The 20,465-nt window shown below is 37.5% G+C and overlaps 1 protein-coding gene across 5 annotated transcripts in view; it reads right to left on the minus strand.

Annotated features, from left to right (window-relative positions):
- C6H15orf41 (chromosome 6 C15orf41 homolog) overlaps nt 1–13,205 on the minus strand; it is a 123,500-nt gene extending 110,295 nt beyond the window's left edge. Inside the window, exon 1 of one of the 5 annotated variants that reach the window (XM_032691378.1) lies at nt 12,900–13,205. In XM_032691378.1, the coding sequence (XP_032547269.1) occupies nt 12,900–13,000 (101 nt within the window). In that variant the 5' untranslated portion in view covers nt 13,001–13,205. The remainder of the gene's footprint in view (nt 1–12,899) is intronic. The other 4 variants (XM_032691376.1, XM_032691375.1, XM_032691377.1 and 1 more) reach the window with 4 other exon arrangements.
- Nucleotides 13,206–20,465: the final 7,260 nt, after the last annotated feature.

The following is a 20,465-nucleotide window of genomic DNA, read 5'->3' on the forward strand; positions in this document are numbered from 1 at the left end:
GAAGCTTGTGGATAATAGTTGTTGGACGACCAATGGAATTTGTTTGGAAAGAAACATTACACACTTAGAGGACACATCAAACAGACAGATATGGCTAAGAAAATATTTAGACTGAAACTATGCATTTATTCCATAAAGGACCATTTCCTTTTTCTCTCTCAGACTAGTGATGTCAAAGGAAAACAATACAAATGAGATAAAAAACGTAGTTCAACTTACTCTTTTTGGTCAATAATTATATTCTCCTGTTCCTAATAAAAGGATAAAGGAAAATACATTCCTGTGTTAGACAACCCATTGCAATGAGGTCATTAAACTTGGTATTTGGAATGGAACTTGCTTGGCCTATTCAACTGGTTAATGCAAATCTTCCTTTTTAAGCTCTATAAGAACCAGAAATACAACTTTATTTTTAACTCGTGTATCCCAAGAAAATGCACTTGGCTAGGAAGACATTGCTCGGCTGTGCTGAAAACTGAAAGACAGCTGCATTGACAACATGCATCTTATATTAATGCTGTAAATGGCTAATGTTTAACAGCCATATTATCTGTAGGAACATACACTCTCTGCCTATTAGTTATTGTACTCTCTACAAGATATAGCCTCAAAGTGCACATCTGCATTCCACAGAAGAGATGCAATAAAGAACTGGATGTTACCAGTATCAATAGAGGACTGATAACAAGTTCAGCCATCTCCTAGCCAACCACAAATAGAAATAGAGATACATGATGTCTTTATTGTTGCCTGGGTTCTCAATTAACAAGGAGGAACATTAATTCAGTCACAGGAGTGAGTATTACCTCCATTCTGGTCATAGTTTTTATGTTGTCTTTGAAACAGTTCCAGACAAGCTGCATTACTAAAACGCTACCTTTGTTATCACATGGGTCTTACTCAAAGGAATATTTTACAACATTTTGCTTTCTGTGAAAGAATAATGTGTGCTATCTTAGCACATTTTTATTCAGTGTTAAAGTTTCTGAAGGTATATGGGAATCCAGGCCACCAAATGCTTCCAAGACCTTGCAGGCCTAAATACAAATATGCAAATAGAGGAGAATCACCCAAACAATAAAGTCCTCTTCAGCACTACATCCTGACCTGAAGCCATTTTGCGAACTTGCTTAAACATTCTGTGCAGACAAGAAGGGTAAAGCAGGGAACTGAAGTTCAAGAATTCTCCAGCCTAAAGCAATGAGACTGTTACTATCAATCAGGCTACTGCATATCCTGATGTGTGAACTGGAAGGCATAATATATCTCATTCATATCACTATCATACTCAAAATGTTATAGACATAAGAATTAAAAAAAGTTCAAAAAGAAATCATAAGAGAAATAAAAATGCTTTAGTAGCTTACAAAACAGAAGTTTTCATCCGAAGTTGTTCACAAAGCAGAATGTTTTTCCCCAAACAGGTGCAGGTTCCTGTTCGGCAAATTTAAGTCTGCTGACAAGAAGTTCATTTACTTTGAATTCTTCATTTGAAATCTATGGACAACAAAGGCTCCATGAGATACAAGCTGAAAACTAATGACAGAGCATGCCTATGGGAGTTTGAAATCTACATGTATGGTACCAACTAGTCAAACAAACAAATGAACAAGGCTTTTAACCATCACCCGATCAGAAGAACACAGAACAGTATTTTTCCACTCATAGTTCAGTGTTGTTGGTTTTTCTTGGAAACAATATTCTATCTGGTTTATCTTAGAAGACAATTTTAGCAGATCAGTTTCTGTATTCCATATTTTTACAGAAATTAATTCTTAGCATTATTTCACTCAGTTTTGAAGTGTAATACAAGTTTCTGAGACTTTCACATTGTAAATGGATGTTACTTTCACCAGGAACTTAAAGGAATAAACAATTAAAAGATTGCTCTCATAGAAGCATATATGTTATTTTATTAAGTGATGCGAAAAGCCATAAGGGGCATATATCAGCACTAAAATGGTTGTAGTCATTAATTTAAGTAATAAATCAGAGGTCCTGACAACAATGACAGCAAACAGATGCTAACAAGAAAATGTATTATTTAATATTGTCATGTGTTATAAAAATGTAAGCGTTTAGGACACATCTTAAATTTTTATAATAATATGCATTTAATACATTACTGTTTTGACACATACAAGAATCAAATTTATAGGTCTCATTCAACACCTGCTTTCTCTTCTGTGAACACAGAATGGATTCCTGAGGGAGAAAAAGCTCAAGAAGTAAATGTTCCAGATAGATGTGTCCAACAAAATCGAGTTGTTTGTCTTGCTGTCTTGAAGTAAATATCATAAGCACTGAATCTCGTTAGGAAATACAAACCAACATATTTGCCTTTATGTAAACAGATGTTTTCCCTGAAAGTTCACAGGAAAATCAAACAAAACCATGAAGTTTATCTATATGTATGGACAGCAAAAGATCTTATCATTTGCTATGAAGTTAAAAAATAATTCTGTACAATCCTTACATGCAGAATGTCAATACTGAATAACTGTCAATGAGTCTGGTAAGTTATAAAAATAGCAGTTTTATTTTCCATTCTGTCTTGTCATTTTTTTCTTATATCACTTTACATAATACTATGGAATGCTATAATTATTTTAACCAACTGCATCACTCTCAAAAATGCTGAAACCAAAACAAAATCTATGTTAGCTATTAAAAACTTATATATTCCATTCCGTGCATTCACAGCCACCCTCCTCTCTGGACTCTGAAAGCCAGACACAGCGATCATCTGATTCAAACACTAACATATGAAAGTGTAGGAAATTTTTGGCAAGCCCAGCCATGCAAAACAGAACCCCTGTGCAAACACCTTTCCAAGCACTGCATCTCTGCTGCTGTACAGCCTGCTGCATTAGGTCCCTCTGCAGGAGGGTCAATTGTTTCTAAGATAATCCCTGCTTTTTCCAAACATTTTTGTTTTGCTTTAAGGAAACTATTTAGATAGTAACACACCTGTTTCATTCTGATTTTCAATCAACTCCTCCAGTTATCAGCACAGTTCCTTTCTTGGAAGTGCTTCACTCAATGCTTTAAAACACTCGAGGAAGCAGTGATCAGAGTATGAAAACTAAATTTTCTTCATTAAATCTACTGAAGCAGATATTAAAAATGCATTTAATATACTGGGGATGGCTGGTGGGCATCACTGACTGTGACAGGCCAGTTACTGATGAGCTGCTGTCAGACGGCCTTCTCAGCAGGGATCTGTGTCTAAGGCTGCTGAAGGACAGCAATATCTTCCCTTGTGTGTAAGCTCTATTCATCTCCCAAGTATTTACTAAATCACAGACCTCTGCACACAAACCCAGTGTTTCGGCGCATGCTAACAAATGATGGATGGCCTAGTCAATTCGTTATGTCCTGAAAGCGTGATTTCCTGCCATTCCAATCATCAAACCTCTAGAGCCTTCAGAGTTGATCAGTCCTGGAGAATATATTTTGCAGGCTCTATTAAAGGAGTAGAGGTTCTTTCCATTAGTCTCAAACTTTTTTTTCCCCTGGCTGATTTAAAGAGAACTCCCTCCTTCCCACAGCACCACTGCTACCACTCTTCCATGTGTATTTAGCAAATGTACCTTTAGTATGTTAGTAAAATAGCACTCCTGTAACACCAGCTAGTTAAAAAGACAGATTTTGTTTGTGACTACTATAAAACATGACAATCTTTTATTTAAATTCACCTATACGTCTTTATTAAGTAACCTTGACAACCCCCAAAACATTTTGTAACTTAGCTTTTTTGATCAAATACCTTTTGCAGAAATGGAGTGCTCAAAAGGACCCGTTTTCTTTGTATTTGCCTAGTGAAACATATCAGAGCTCTCTTAATTGTGTTCCTCTTAAAAGCATAAGACACTTAGGAATAAACTTCCGATGTTCAAAAGATGGGTTAGCTGTCAAAGAAACAAAGCTTCTAGATTTCACCCTTTTCATAGCAAGGCAATATACTTGACAGTCTTTCTTCTACACGCTAGAGGAGAAATTTTATTTACCTATTCAGTGATCTATAAGAGCACAATATTCATACCTCACACCTCTCATTCTGAAGCACTGAGCTTCAAGTGAAATAGTCCACAGCTGCTGAAGAGTTAGCTGTCTACAATATCGCACAGTTTTTGAAGGTTGTATAATAGATATGGGTAAACTTTAGGTAATCAAGCATTTGGTTACTCTGAAGTGCAAAGACCTTGGATTTCTTTGCTTGCTAGGTGTGATCCAGCCATAGCCAGTACAAACCAATATACATTGCCCTACCATTCACCTCAACCTTGACCTGGAGATTAAACTCACTTTTATTGCACACAAAGGTCATCTGTGTTAGGTCAAAATTCAAAGTCCCTTGTCAGCTAACGTTGATATATTCCAACCTTTCCTACTCTAATGCATCAAATTTTTCATGGTGAGGTCATATTCAGCAGTGTATTCAGCAATTTATCGTGCCATTGTAATATAGCCCAGAATATGATTGTCCAAAAAACAACGCATGAATAAAATATTTTCCATTCCAATGTAACAAATCCCCTCCGCTCATAAAACTCAAGCCTAGACTTGTTTGATGGCTTCAGAAGAACAATACAGTATGGAGTTGTTTCTGAAATACAATCAAGAGTTACCATTTTTATCATAATATTCCTTAAATACAAGCAACATGAATATAATGGTATACTAAAATCCACAAGTCAATTAAGATGCACATATGGTCAATGTTAAAACTTCCACTTCATCCTTCCTTAACAACCACCATAATCTTGCCTGTAAATCTACAGACATCCGTTGGTCTGACGACACCAAGCTTGCTTTAGAATGTAATACTCAGAAAAACCTGTGCCACAAGACTTATATTCCTGTCCTACTGGTGATTATCACATCCATGGAATCTGTGAAGTGTAAAAAAGTACAACCAAATTAAATCACACAGTACAACCAAAAAAGTACAACCAAATTAGAGCAACACAGTAGTGTACACTGTGACCAAGATGACTTACAGCTTTGACATATAATAGAGTTTTCTTTCTTTGCCTTTCTTTTTATCTTTTTCTGCTCTTTTTTGTTTTCTTTTCCTTTTTACTCCGTCTTTTTTCTCCCTTTTATTTCTTTTCTCTTGCATTTTATATCTTTTCCCTCTTATTTACATTTTTCTTTTTTCTCTTTTTCTTTTCTCCCTGTTGCTTTTCTCTTTTTTCTCTGTAATTTTCTGTTTCTTTTTTCTCTCTCTTTCTATTTCTTTCTTTTCTTCTGTATTAAACAAGAGCACTTAACACACAGATCCAACAGACTCAGAATGCATTTTCAAATTATAGGGAACTAATTTCCACGTCTGCTTTAAAAGGCCCCCTCCAATCATTGTCTTTCACCATCAAATCTTCAAAGGATTTAGGATTGGCTTCTAAGTGGTTTGTATAAATTCCTCAAGGCCAAAAAAGGTTTCCCTTTACTCAGCAAAATGAATTTCACAAGTGTAGTAAGTCCTGTTCTTGGGATTTTTTTTTATAAAATGAACTGTACTCCCATATGGTAGCACTTCGCATACTGGAAGGGGAAAACATTAAGAGGGAAGAAAGAGATTTATCAGTACTCAAAAACTCAGAAAGTATTTCAAGAAAATTCAAGATTAACAGTTAAAATAGCTTTAAATTTTGCTGGGATGGACGACATATGCGGGGATGCTTGTAAGGAAGAAGATGGTTACACTCACAAAAACTGCAGAAAAACGACAATGAACGTCCCTCAAAATTAACTTTCATGCTGATACACACTTATATAACATCTATTTTTCTGTTAATAGGTGCAAACAATGCAAAAAACCCCTTTCCATCTCTTTCCAAACAAATCTGGAAAGTCCTAAAAACCTAGTACTTACATGTGCCAATGTAAGTTTTCTGTCTAAATTTTGTCTGTTGGTATTAGAGAGCTACAAAAGTAAGCAAAACTATATTTTCCATTCTACTCTGAAAGCTCCCACTGCTACCAGTTGCTAACTTTAAGTAAGTATCTTATGTTTAATTTAATGAATAATGAAAAAGACAAAGTTTTTCTGAGTTTGTTTTGCTGATTTTGTTAATTTCTATCACACAATACTTCATACTACAGGAGAGGATTGGTATTCTTCCTATTTAGGATCATAGCATAAGCAAACAGTTTTTTAGCAAGTCATACCAAATCCAACCAGTTACAAATTCTTTAAGGCTTGTTCACTGACATTTAACTGAAAAGAGAAACCTGTATTGCCCACTATCAGCCCTATCAAAGCTGTAATATAGATTTCCTACCAAGGGTTCAAATAGCAAGAACATCTTTCCAAAGGGAACAATATCAGTTTAGAGCTCACATAACTACTTTGTACAGTAAATTTTTATTTTGTTTTAGGATTATTTTGAATATGCTACAATTCATTGTAGGACACTTCCTGAAACTTGTATACTACTAATTTTCTTTTCAAATAACGAGCCAAGACCTCTTTCTCATCTCTTATCATCCATCTGCTTACCTGTGAGGTTAACTGCAGCTTCAAGTACACAACAAAGTTAAAATCATACTAGGTTTTTGCTACATAGAATAGACAAAAACAAACAGTAATGTAAAACAGTCTAACATAAAAGAAGAAATTGCAAAACTAAAAATTCTGTTTCATTGATGCTCTCGTTATATCCTCCACAATATTCAAACACAGTACCCAGTGCAAAGGACTTGCCACTTCAAAACAGAGAGGGTGGGAATATATCATCTCCCATTTACCATCTCCCTCCAAGTCTCTCTGCACCTCCTGCTAATGTCTGGTTTCTTTTCTCTCATGAGCTGGTCAAGTGAACCTGATAAGGTGGTTTATATAGGCAGAGCATGAATTTATTTTGTTGTTAAGTAGTGAGAATATGGAAAAAAAGAGGAAGCTTAAAATGTGCCTTTAATTTTTTTTTTTGTGAAGTAAGTTTGTAGCACTCAAAGTCAACTTTCTAAATGAGATTTGCTATATCAGTGCTTGCAGAGTAAAGAAAAATGGCCTAGTTCCCCTACATTTCAAAATAATTAATCGACTATTCAGAAGAGCAGGGAGAGCGGGAGCAGACACAAGAATCATGTTGGGTTTGCTATGACAAGAGCCTTTCCGGGCAGAAGAGAGTGCAACTGAATTGTTACACAGCAGTAGGTTGCCTGCTCATAGATACAAACTCCCTGTCTAATAATCCTGTGCTTGAGTCCTGAGCCTAGAGCTATGAGAGCCATGAAGACACCCATCTGGCCCCTGCTCACAAGTTTCACTGCCAGTCCTCCTTCCTGGGTAACAGCAGGTCCAAGCAGCACCAGAGCAGAGCACAGAGAATTCTCCTTCCACCTCAACTCAATTTGCAGGCTGGAGAATACAGAAATGGAAAAAAAAAAAAAAAAGTGGGCGGGATGAAAGAGAGAAGCAGTTCTACCTTCCTGTTTCCCACCACAACCATTATGGGCTCAGCAGTACTGCTTGATAATCTAAGTAACTGCACAAAGGCAGAATAAAATTATTCACAAAAAGCAGTATATTTCCTGGTCAATAAAACTGGTTTGAAGAGGAAAATCAGAGGCTTATCCACCCCCAACTCTAAAAAACAAAACTAGAGGCAACAATGACAGTGGATAAGAGGAAGAAAAAAGCAGCTGGTAAAAGAAATAACTCTGATACCACACATTTAAACTTCTTTAGGGCCTTAGTTTCAGTATGAATCATCACTGAGAAAGTGATAAAAATGAACACATAATAGATTGTTTTTTCCAATTTACAATGTAAGACATTACTGTGCAGATACATTTTTATTAAATGAAAAACCTTGCTGAGATGCTTTCCAGGCCTGGTGTCATTTAATAAAGCATTTAATAATCATTAATTTGGAGAAAGAGGAAGACAATTACTGAAAATGTATGTAAAACTGAAGTGATACTATGTAATGAAGAAGAGAGGTCACAAATGTAGAGGAACGTGCACCTCTTGATATGCTCCGGGAATGACTGTGTGCATTACAATAATCAAACAGGAAGTTGCATACATTAAAACCAAATATCCATATTCAAATATCAAGTATATCAGTATGAAGCTGTGCATCATCTTTTCCACTTGCTTACTGGAAAAATGAAGCAGAAGGAAAAAAAAAATACTTCTCTTACATTTATGCCAGGTTCCCTTACCTTTCTGCTGTAAAAAAAGCTCTTCCTGATCATATGGAAGTAAGTTTTCACAGAAGGGACACAAACAGGACAGTACTTCTTTGAATAGATTCACAGAAGAAAAGTGAAGAACTGCACACAGCAGCTGACAAAAGTTCTAATACTTTGAAAATCTCTGTAACAGTTTGCACTCAAACAGGCTCAGAAACTAATGTCTCTCTTACAGGAACACAAGTGAAGGTACCTAAAGGAAAGTTAGGCTGGAGGCACCAACTTAGTTTAACAACTTGAAGAAAAGAAGATAAACAATACAGGACTACACAAATTGTGCTATGGAAGAATATAGCACTTCTAAATGCACTGAAATACATTTCACAATAGTTCAATAAAAGAACTTGAAAAGCATATAGATTTTGGAATCACTAAGAGATGCTCAGGGCTACTGAGACAACTTGAACCATAAGAAAGTTTGTGGAATCTCCAATTCAAGCACAATCTAGTGTTAGAAACTCAAACGCTCAGAACAGAACTAAACCAGAAAAAAACTCACATAAAAAAAATCTGCCAAGATAGTATCATAATGAATAGGGTCAGCAAAGCTTTCACCCTTAGAAAACTTGGTAGACATCACAGGAAGATTCAATCAAGGAAACTGTAATATTCAATCAGAATTGATACAAAGAAGAGCAGCAAAATATGTAAAAGGTGTATATATATGGGAAGGGTCCAGTCATCTGTCAATCATGTTCTACTGGTAAGAAGCTTTAGAAAAAGTTTCTGAGAGAAACAATATATTCTTCCATATACAGAAGAATTGAAACAACTAAAACAGGAACTAAACAGCAAACAACTAAACCGAAGTACTACAATATCAGTTTGGGTATGAACCCTTAGAAGCTGGACTTTTCAGGATAAGTTAAAATAGTCTTTGAATACAGGTAAAAGTTTAAAGGTCTAACTTACATCTTGTCACTATAAATAGTTAGGGCTGAAGTGATTCTTATCTACAGGATTCTACTTGCAGGCAGCTCTAACTACCATTTAAGATATAAACACACACTGAATATAAAGAGATTGTAACTTTCTCAGAACATTTCCTGCAATACCCTACATCTCCTATAACCAGCCCTACAACGGATAATTCAATTTAGACATTAGGTCTCAGTGAGAGGAACAGTATCTCAGAAGAACACGAGTGCATAGCTGAAAAGAAAGCAGAAGAATAAAATACAAAAGTAACAGAGAAAACTACAAATATTAACAAGTAGATAAATTCAGGTGAGAAACAAAGAAGAAAAAGTGGTACACTTCAGAAAAGCACTGAACATAAAGAATGTGTTAAAAAGATCAAAGGAACTACAGATCAGTGATTCAATATTGGCAGAGATTTATTGTGCTTAGTACTCAGAATTACATTTTGATAATCCTCAGGTCATCCAAATATCCTGCTGTTAAACATGAACCTGTTAGAAGACAACTGCTAAGCATGTAACAAATACCTTAAGAATAAAGAAATGAATAATACTTTGGTAATTGCCAGGCATGGAATACAAAGCACTGCACTAACAGAAAAAGAACAGCAACTTGATTCCCAAGTTTTTGCAAAATAACTGGATTTTAAGCCAAGTAAACTAAATCCACGTTGACTGTAATGTTACAGAGTTGTAAAAAAAAATGTCCCAATGCTTGTATAAACAGTATGAGAAGCAGTCTAATTTTGACTTTTTGACATTAATAAGTCACATGGCAATGCTCTTTTGAAGTAGTAATCTCACCTGCTGAAGTAGTTCAACAACAGTAAAGCAAAAACTACCCTGTTAAAAGATTATTTAGATTCACAGGTCAGGTTGGCAGCCACCACACAGCATACCTATATACTGAATTGTGGCAATTGTTTTATGGAAATTACAACTTATTCTTAGGGGCAAATTGCAGAACAAGAACAGGCCCTTTCACAAAGTGTGAAAGATACTTTATACAAATAAGGAGCATTAACTTTGAGACTTCAGGAAACACAACAACCAAGGGAGGAACCAAGAGATAAGACAGTATTAGAAAAAAACCTGAACAGATAAATGCAGAAATTCAAAGACTCTCAAGATCTATGAGGCAGCAGAAACCAGAAATATTTGAAAACTGTCAATTTATGTATTGCATTACCAGTGGAATACTGATCCTTCCCGGGAAAAGATTGAAAGTGCAAGGTGAAAGCAGCTATAATGGATGTTAGTACTTTCCAGTTGGAATCGGCAACTGTTACCATATAATAATGACAAACTGGCTATGGACACCTTCATCACACTGCAAGTACCATGACAGATTCTGGAATATTTTCTTAAAAAGACTGAATTAGAAAGTTGAGGTGGGTGGGGGGTTTGCTTGTTTGATTCTAGCTTTCATAAAGAAAAAAAAGCAGCCAAAAAGTCCAATCAGACTCTTCTCATTCCAGAAGAGAACGATAAAGGTTCTAGATTATAAGAAAATTACTTCACAGTTATAAAACACATCACTGAAAAAGCCTCCCCTTTAAGACGGCACACAAGTTTACAAATCTCTGCAGCTGGCCTCTTTTACAAGGCAACAGTTACAGAGAATGCCTGTTCTACACATTATAACACGTATCTATTTTAATACACCTCCCTTGCTGCTAAGGCAGGCAGTGACCTTGGAAAGTATTATTTATCTTCTGCATCTGTCCTGCTATGAGAAATAAAGAAAGAGACAACAAAGAAATACCACTTCCTGAACCATTCACAGAAAGGACATACGTAGACCTCAAAATACACTTAAGACAGGCATTTTTGAAAAAGCTATCAATTAATTCATCACTCAAACAGAAGATTTTAGCCTTCTGCCAGGATGGGCAAGCAAAATTCAGGAGAGGCCTATAAGAATTCAAAAGAGGGCATTTTCATAACATAATGTGAATAACAAGAAACAGTGTGCTAAGCCAGCTAATTATGGAAGCAACTACTATAGCTAATCTCTGCTTTCAGTGTTCACCACACCAGCTGCTTTACAAAAAAAAATGTTATTTTGTTCCTAACTAACCCTGACCCTGTTAGAGCCTGGTGCTAATAACACCAAGGTTGTGAGCTCAATCCCCATACGGGCCATTCACTTAAGAGCTGGACTTGATGATCCTTGTGGGTCCCTTCCAACTCAGAATATTCTGTGATTGCGTGATCTTACAGTGTTAGTTGCACATAGTTTTTCAGGAGTCATCAAGTTCTGAAACAAAGGACTCAACAGATCTTTTGCAGTATCAAATGTATGGACTGGGAAGTAAAACGTATCAGAAAGGCCTGGTCTTTTTCTGACAAACTCGTTTTCCCTATTACAGACCCTCATGTGCTTAGGGATCTGTCTTGGCAGCAGAAACCAAGAAACCAAGCAGAAACCAAACGAACCCAAAGTCTAACCTTTTTTCAAGACAGCTTTATAAGGAGACTAGAAAAAGAGAACATGTGCATGCATATGTGTAATGCCTGCATGCACACACAAATATACATAAACACTTATTCCTAATTTCATTAGTACCAAAGTGGTAAAGCCAAATCTAAGTTCTTTAGACATATGCTGTCACAGTAACATGGTTTCCAAGTTGCAGAAGTACTGTGCAAGGTGAGCTGGGTTCCCAACAATGCAACTCTATGCACTCCCTAAACCAACCACATTTTTTTACAATCACTTGTTCTCTATAACAGGGCTATTCCCTCAGCTTGATTTTTAACTACATTACACACTTTCCTGAAAATGAAAAGATTTCACTGGACAACTGCAAAGCCTAAGTTGGTGTCGGTTCCTCATCCACTTACTCTAAGTTGCAGTGTCAGTTTCTTCTGCCACACTTGCAATAAGGCCAGCAAGGCTCATTCAGGAAGCCTGTGAATGATTTTTTATTTTACTTATTTCTCTCTCGTGAAAATAAGCATAGCACCTAAACCCCTACATTTTTCTGTATTATTTCTGGTGATTTTAGAGACAGCACCACTCTTTTCCCGGCAAAACCCATTTTGCTTTCCTTTCCAATTCCTTCTCCCAAACCTGAAAACAAACGTGAAAAGCCTTGCAACCTCCCTTAAAACTCTCTTGTTGATAGTAAGCAAATTCTGGCAATGAAATTGGTGCATAGAGCACATCCTGTCACGTGCACCTTTCCATGCTAGCCTACGGTCATTTGCAAATGCTTTTGACAATTCTGAACACTCCGGCATGGAAGCAGATGAATGGCCGTATGTCACAAGATGACCCCTTTTCCAGCCTTCAACTGCAAAGTAGCAACAGGTAGTGAATTATGGGTCCAGAAAGCCCCTTCTGGCTAAGTAAAAGGGGCAGTGTTATTGCAAGATGCGTTCCACCCTTGGCCTCAGCCACGGAGTTACGGCCCGAGCCTTAAGGCTTCATTCACATCAGAAGACCTACTTGGTGTTTAAGGGCCTCGTGAAGGGACGCGAAAGCTTTCACTTGGACGTATGGCAGGGTCGGGGGAGAAGCTTGCTTTATTTTGTGCCAACTCCTCAGGTCACGGTGGGTGAGCAGTACCCTGCTCCCAGCGGCAGCTTCAGCGAGCTGTCGCTTGCCGTCGACGACCGTGTGCGTGTCCTGGTGATTTTGTACGGTGTGGGGCCAGAACTGGGGCACCGGGTGGGGCTGGCGGAGCGGCCCCCGTGGCCCCTCGCCCGCCAGCAGCCAGCTCGCAGGCCGCCGCCGAGGTCCCGCGCCGAAGGGCGGGAAGCACTTACCTAGGGAACTTCTCCTTCAGCTTCCTCAGGCTCTGTCGGGTGGGCTGCACGTGCCCCAGGAACTGGGCTATCTCATCGTACTGGGCTTTGCTCAGCTTCATGCCTCGCACCGCCGGGGCTGCGCGGAGGCGGCGGGAGAGACGCGGGGCGCGGTCTGTGCCGCCCCAGCCCCGCGGCCGCACCGGGCGGCGAGAGGCAGAAGGCCAATGATGGCGGGGCGGGGAATCGCGACAACCCCCGGGCGCCCTTTGCGACGAGCCCGGAGCCGAAGCAGCCACGGGCGGCCGCTTCCTGCAGCTCCGCCCCGCGGCCCCTCCGGGGCGGTGCGAAGGGGGCGGTGCGAGCGGCCATCCCACGCCGCTCGGCTCTGCGCAGCCGCCCCGGCGGGCGGGCGGTGTGTGGCTCACGGTCGGGCGGGCCACCCTGCCCCGGCGGGAGCGGCGCTGGGTGGGGCGGTGCACAGAGGCAGTGGGGTCCGAGGCGGATGGCTGAGGATGTGCCAGCTTTGGTGCCCCGCAAGCCGCTCCTACAAGCCGCTGTGGCGCCGGCGAGGGCAGAAGGAGCTGGCGGGGTGGCGCTGGTGCGGCCCCGGCGGCGGGCAGAGGGGGCCGAGGTCCGCTGGGGCGGTTGCCCCCTTCACGGGGCTTCTCGTGTGGGGGAGCGCCCTTGCGGGTAGAAGCTATATTATGGCTTGAAGTACAATTTTCGAGGCCCTTTCCAAAAGTCACGCTGGAAGGACTGTTTCTTGCTATTTAAGGGAAAAATAAGTGCTGTAGTAGCGGGGCTGCAGATGCGGATAGGACCTGCAGCCTTCCACATAAACACAGTGAAGGATCCCGCTAAATTTTAGGAGAAAACCGTCCAAGTTTGTGCGTGGATTTACTTCAAAGTTTGTTAGGACTCAAACTTAAGCAAGCAATATAGAATATCATTTAACTGGTAGTAAATACGTTGCAAGTTTCTGTGCTGGGCATTTTTAATAGCTGTTACAACTTCAAAGATAATAGGTGTGTACTTCTGTAAAGACCAGAGGTTACAGAAGAGAACTGACCGTGCATGTGACTGAGAAATAGAAATACTCCCTTTGATTTCTGTTTAATTGCATTCGTGAACTATATACAGGCTACTGGAGTCCTAACCTTGAGGTTTCAGGCACTTAAAAATATGGATTAAGAGCAGATTTTTTTTATTATTATTTTTAAATTTTAGATTTTTTTCACTTGCTTTCTCTTTTGCAAGCTATAGTATCACATTTTGAGTATTTTTCTACATCTTAGCCAGAAACTTTGCAAAGTTTCTTGCAAGAGTATAAGACTTGGAATGTCAAGGAAGAGCGAGTATCACAGGTATATCAGCAGGGTCAGTCATTTAGGAATATTTGTATGAGTGGTTTCTTATTGATTGAGAATGCCCAAAGAACCCTCTTATCACTTGATCCTCCCTGAATTTTAGTGAGTTTGGTTTGGAAGTAGAAGCCTTCCTGGAACAGCTGTTTCTGGTAATATAGTCTAAATATAAATGTTTGAAACTCATCAGTTACCTCGGAGTATAAGAAAATATAGTGAAGGTGAGCCGAATTAGAGATTCCGTTCCTTACTGCAAGACCAAAAAATAATATGTGAAATTGAAAAAAGAGCATTCTTTTAAGGATTGTTATTTAACGTAAAGATATTTTGTTTTCTTTAGCTCTATCAAAGAGTAGAGTAGGAGATAGGTGTATTTGAGAGGGAAGGGGGTGTTCCTTTCAATTTAGTATCAACTTTAAAGGCCCATAAAGATATAATTTTCTTGAAACATAGAAAAGATAATTTTTCTCTATCTTTCCAAACGTGATAATTATGTTTTTTCTTTTGAAATAGATTTAAAAGAAAATAATTAAATGGTCTTTCACTACCACTACTATTACTCCTTTAGAAACAATCAATAGTGCTTCTTAAAAAAAACCCCACAAAACAGCAAACAAAATTTTTCTGTCTTCATTGAGGGCTAATTTCCAGTAAAGGTGTTTTTAAAAACTTTAATGTTACTATCTATAACTACTGTCTCTGTTCATTTCACTTATTCACTACTACATGTTCTTGATTTTTATTTTTTTTAATAAATCAAACGACACATCAGTCTACAACGCACAGGAGTGAAATAGGTTAGAACTGCAGTATGAAGCTGTCAGTCTGTGGACCAAACTACAAACATCTGATATACGTATTATGTATATATTGGGTATATTTTGTAGTGTCTCCTACTGCATCAAGGTTTTGGAGATTTCAAAAATGTTTTTTAAAAAAGCGAATAACCTAACATGAAGGTTCACTGAAACAGAGAGGAGCTAATATCATGCTGTTGTAAGGAGGTAACACCCCTCAGATGTGAACTGCTGCAGAGTAGCATTTTGCATGTTGCAGTGCAAAATATACCTGAGAAGTTCTGTATGCAAAGTATAAGCCACTCTTTACCTAAATTAATTAATACAGAACTATTCCAATGAAACATTCCAAAAATCCAGTGAGAGAAAAATGAGATATTGCTAGCAGAAAGAGTCCATTAAATACTTCTTTCCAGCAATTAAACTGCCTTTCCAGTTTTACTATATCAAACAAACATCAGACTGTGTAATTAAGCTGTGGACATCTATACAGTAAGATGTTGTAGATGGTGGAAGTTTGCATAAATTCAGTAAGCAACTGGATGAAATATCTAAGAAAAATAAAAGGCATGAAAAACTTAAATTTATATTTGGCTCAGGGAGACTGAGAGCTGCAAATGGTTGCATTCTGGGGGAACATTCTCAGGAAGTAGTTACTGTATGCTTGCTTTGGTTTTAAATGCTTTCCATGGTATCTGCCTGAGGCAGCTGCTCTTGATTTTTGCCTTGAGGTTGGTTTCCAGTCCCTCTATTATATAAACAAAGTTTCCTTCCAAGAAGGACAGTAGACTAAAGAGAAAACACTATGGGAAAATCAAACAATTGGGAATGACAAATGAGGGGGAGGAAAAACAAGAAGACATGTAACTTATTGGAGGAAAATAAAGACAGGGAGACAGAGCGAAACACCTGGCAGAGGACTTCAGTAATGACCATCCTTCCTTGTAGGTAGTCCTGGGCAAATTTTGTGTAGGATAGTAGGTCATGGACTCTAGGCCCATTGTTTTTTTGTTTTGCTTTAGTTGGTAGTGTATGATATTAGTATGTGTCTTCTGTTACTTTAAGATGGTTGCATAGTGTGATTTACAGCCAAGTTTAAATACCATTAATTCTCCACAGAGCTTAAAACCACTGTGTTTTGAGAATAGGTGATTATAGTATGATATTATGAGGAATCAATTCATGCACAAAGTGCGAATTTTTATGACGATTTATCTGATTTTTATGACGTTACATACCGATATCTTTTTCCTTTATCACCCATTTCTTCGTAGGCAAAATCTCCGGTCCATGTTCCTTTCTGTAACAAAATTAATACAAAGACTGCTAGAACACATATATATTTTCCAATCTATTGATTGTAGATGCTAGTGTTGGGAACTACACTAAAACTAGAATCTCATCTGCAACTGATTGGAGTGCTAGTTACAATTCTCTAATGCTTTTAATATTCCCACTTCATTCAGCTTGGTGCACATGCTTCTAAAAATATTTTTCATCTGTTTTCATCTATTTTGTGTGAGGTTTTTTGTTGTGAAATTAAGTTCTTCTTATTTGACATTTTGGTATTGAAAGAAAAACTTGAACATGCTTCCACTTAAATTGGTAGCGACTGTATGTGTAATGGGTCTAATAAACACCTCCACAGGATACAGTTGTTACCTCATAAACAAGGAGAACCCTCAATTGATGATCTAATTTATATCCATAAGTTTTAATGTACTTTCTGAAAGTGATTGTATTGTGAAACAAACCATGATATCTTCAGTATGTAGTAAACAAACAAAAAAGAAGCAGTTGGTGTATGCATCACTGTTAAAACATTAACTGTTTTGCCAATTCACAAGATGATAAGTCACCTTAAGATATTTTTCCCTAAAATACCACAATGTGAAGAACATGACAGCAATAGAATGATTATACATAGCAGAATACCGATTAAAAAAGGAGGTAATTGTTTTCCTTCTGTGCCTTCATATTTGTTCTTCATAATTACAGAAGTCATTGAAACAAATTAATCTAGTTTTATATAATATTATTATGCCAGATATGTTTCTTTAAAATATGTATTTGCTTGTTGAAGTGCTTAAAAAAAGAAAGAAAAGAAAGATCATTGCTACAGTATATTGAGACCATTGCTCTATACACATGGAGCCTGATCTAGGGTCAATAGAAAGTCTATCACTTTTAATGGACGTGGGCCACTTTTATGATTCTAAGCTGCATGTTTATATATTTTCTCTAGCAAGACCTAAAAGATTTTTTTTAAATTATGAGTTATTTAAAAATCAGTTTCTATAACTGACATGGCAACATACCTGAAGTGTTCTTACTCTTACCCTGCCACCTGACTCCACTTTAGTTCGACACGATGAAATTTTTGGAATTTAGATTTGCCTATTTAAGCTCTCAGTAGGCAGATTCAGAAACCTATATGGAAATACCTCTCTGGTTTCAAATTCAATTATTTAAAGTTAATTTGCCTTCTTTTGTCTATCTGTGTTAAAATATCATTAACTACCACATACTGCTTTTTCCCCAAAGGATTTCAGCTTTATTCAGTGTATGGAAGAAAACCTGTAGTCGTGTGATGAATTAAATGCTTTTCTGAAGGACTTCTACTTTATTTGTTGCAGAGTTTGGTATATGTACTAGGTGAATGAAGCAGGAACTATGGAAAGAAAATTTAAGTGTAAAGATAATTGGACTGCTGTCCCGTGAATATGGATTCTCTCCTTCTATGAACTTTTTTTGTGAGCTTAGAAATCATTTGATGGAATTTTCCTTCCATGTGGCTTTTTTTTGACACAACATGCATGTTACTCTGTTCCAGCCGTCTAATTTAATTACATTGGTGCCATTAGCTGTTGGCTAAAGAGATCATCCCAATCTGCTCCGGCCAGTTTCAAAGCTGTGAACTTGAAGGACTGCTACTGCTGATTGTGTGCATACGTGGTCAGACAGATCAGCTGACCCGCTGAAAACTTAACATGCAGAAAAACCACTTAAAATATTGTTTTGCCGCTAAATCAACTCGTGCAGCTAAAACAACTTGTGAATCCAACTCACTGAACGGCCTTGAAAATATAAGTGCCAGCTCATGGGAGGAAATAGGGATGCATAGCCAGAGAGAGCAAGGCTACCTCTTTCTGTTGATGGTAGCAGAGCCTTGAGGGATTAACCTCACAAATTAGACATCTAAATTAGGTGTCAGTCGTTAAGCAATATGATTATCCTGCATATGTTCTGCTAAGAATTTACATTTGAGAGCATCATTGCACTAAATGCTAAGCACTGTAAATGGAACTGAATTTAATGGAAGTTGAACCTTGAATATACAGAATGCAGTACTCTGAAAAATCAGGTCCTGGGTGTAATACATGGGAGAGCCCAAATCGAGTGAACAGTTTTGGCCTAAATGTTTCAAACTTAATTTCTCTCATACACATGTATATGAATTAAAAAAATAAATATATATATGCACATACACAGAAGTATGCATAAATATACATGACAGAGGAGAAGATGTTTTAAAAATACATCAACTAGTATGTATTCTCTTGCTTGTGCTTATGCAATAAGATGCTGTGGTAATGCCAGTAGTATGACATGGACAGCAGGGAGCAAAGCATAAGTGAGGCTAAATTTTGAATTTAAGTGTTTAAAATAAGTAATGAAGAGGTGCATATTTTCTGTGTAAAGTAAGGCAAAAGAGGGAAAAAATAGAAATTAGGAACTGTTTTGTAATATTGATAAAGAAAGGACTGGGCAAGGTGTACATCAAAAATGCATAGTATAATGTCCAAGTTTCTCAGTGTTGACCATAGTAACAGTAATGGTGGCAACGTGTAAATATATCAAACACAAAACTAAATTGTAATACAACTAGTGAAGAACACGTACATTACTGAAGATTTCATTTTTTCAATTTTTTTTTTTTTGCTATTTAGCAAGTTTATAACTTGTAGTGTATTTCCCAAGCATTGTCATGAGACAGCAAGGCTCTGCTGAATTGCCTGTTATTTTATTAACTGTCAGAAAACATATACCTCAGAGTAACTAGGTAGCTTGTCTGTATCTCTTCTTACAGCCAGAAGTATTTCAAAAGAAAGGTAAATACAAGGCTAAAACTAGCTCCAGTATTGTGCTTATTGCTTCTAACAAATGTCTGAAAGAGGAACAAACTCTACCTAAGAATGAATTGCGAAAGAGGTAACAGATTCCTATAAACTCCCTGACCTGTTGATTTATAGTGCCTGACACAAGCATAGAAACTTAAATTTGTAGATTTGTGTGCTTTGTGGTAGTTCGGATCTCTTTTCTGTTTACTTGCCCTTTACTCCCATATAAAGAGAAGAAAACAGCAAAGGTTTGCTATGTAGCTTTCTGAGACTCACCAATACTGTTTTGACTTCAATACGAGCCATGTATTATAGCAAACCTGAAAATTAGGACCTTTATTATGTGTAGTGTGGAACTCTTTAAGCATATAGCCATTTTTGGAGAACTTGGGAACAGATAAGCTTTGAGGACCTACAGAGAAGTAGATTAAGGGTCATTTTTTTCTTGTCTCCCTAGTAGTGAAATTTCTATTGTCACCTTATACTTATGGAATTATATTGAATAGCTGAAGTTTCTTCTGCTGTTTTTCTTCTAAATTGCTTAATGCTTTATGGCCCAAGTATTCTCACCTCTTATACATATCAAATATTTTCACATTAAAGAATTGGAATATTCTTTGAGTGACTGTTACCACAGAATCATAGAAGTGTTGAATGCAGCCAACCTCAAGATCGTGTAGTCAACCTGATCAGATACATGATACTATCAAATCACTACACTGTCTCGTACTGAAATGCTTCTAATTTTTTATTGTAGATTTCCCTAATGAGATTTTCATAGTCTCCATTGGTAATATGTTTAGTATTTTACTCCACTTGAACTTGGAAAGTTTGTTCCTAATATTTAATTCAAGCCTATGGATTGCAAGTGAAAACACTTCTTCTTTATACTTTGAAGAAATGGAAAATGAAAAATCACTGGCTTTTTTACTTGTTTCAGGATTATTGTAATGCTGATCCACTTCTCCCATTTTTCTTTGGTAGTGTATGCAAGCCCAGTTCTTTCAGTCCTTTCTTGTAAGTCATTTTTCTGAAAGGATTGTCATTTTTTGCTCTCTATACTTTGCAACATCTTTCTAAAAATCCAGTGCAAAACACTACTTCAGCTGAGGCATTTCATTTGTTGAGTAGAATAAAAATTCTTATATTGTCTAAGCAAGATTCCTGTGTTGCCATTTCTCAGATGAACTACTAAAACAATGAATCACATTGTGAGTTTTTATTCTGCCTTTGTACACTCCTCAGTCTGTATGTGCTACTTCATAGAAGCAGCATCAGAAAAGGAAAGCAAAGTATGTGTAG

The sequence above is a fragment of the Chiroxiphia lanceolata genome, chromosome 6, assembly GCF_009829145.1.
Source record: "Chiroxiphia lanceolata isolate bChiLan1 chromosome 6, bChiLan1.pri, whole genome shotgun sequence".
Taxonomy (NCBI): domain Eukaryota; kingdom Metazoa; phylum Chordata; class Aves; order Passeriformes; family Pipridae; genus Chiroxiphia; species Chiroxiphia lanceolata.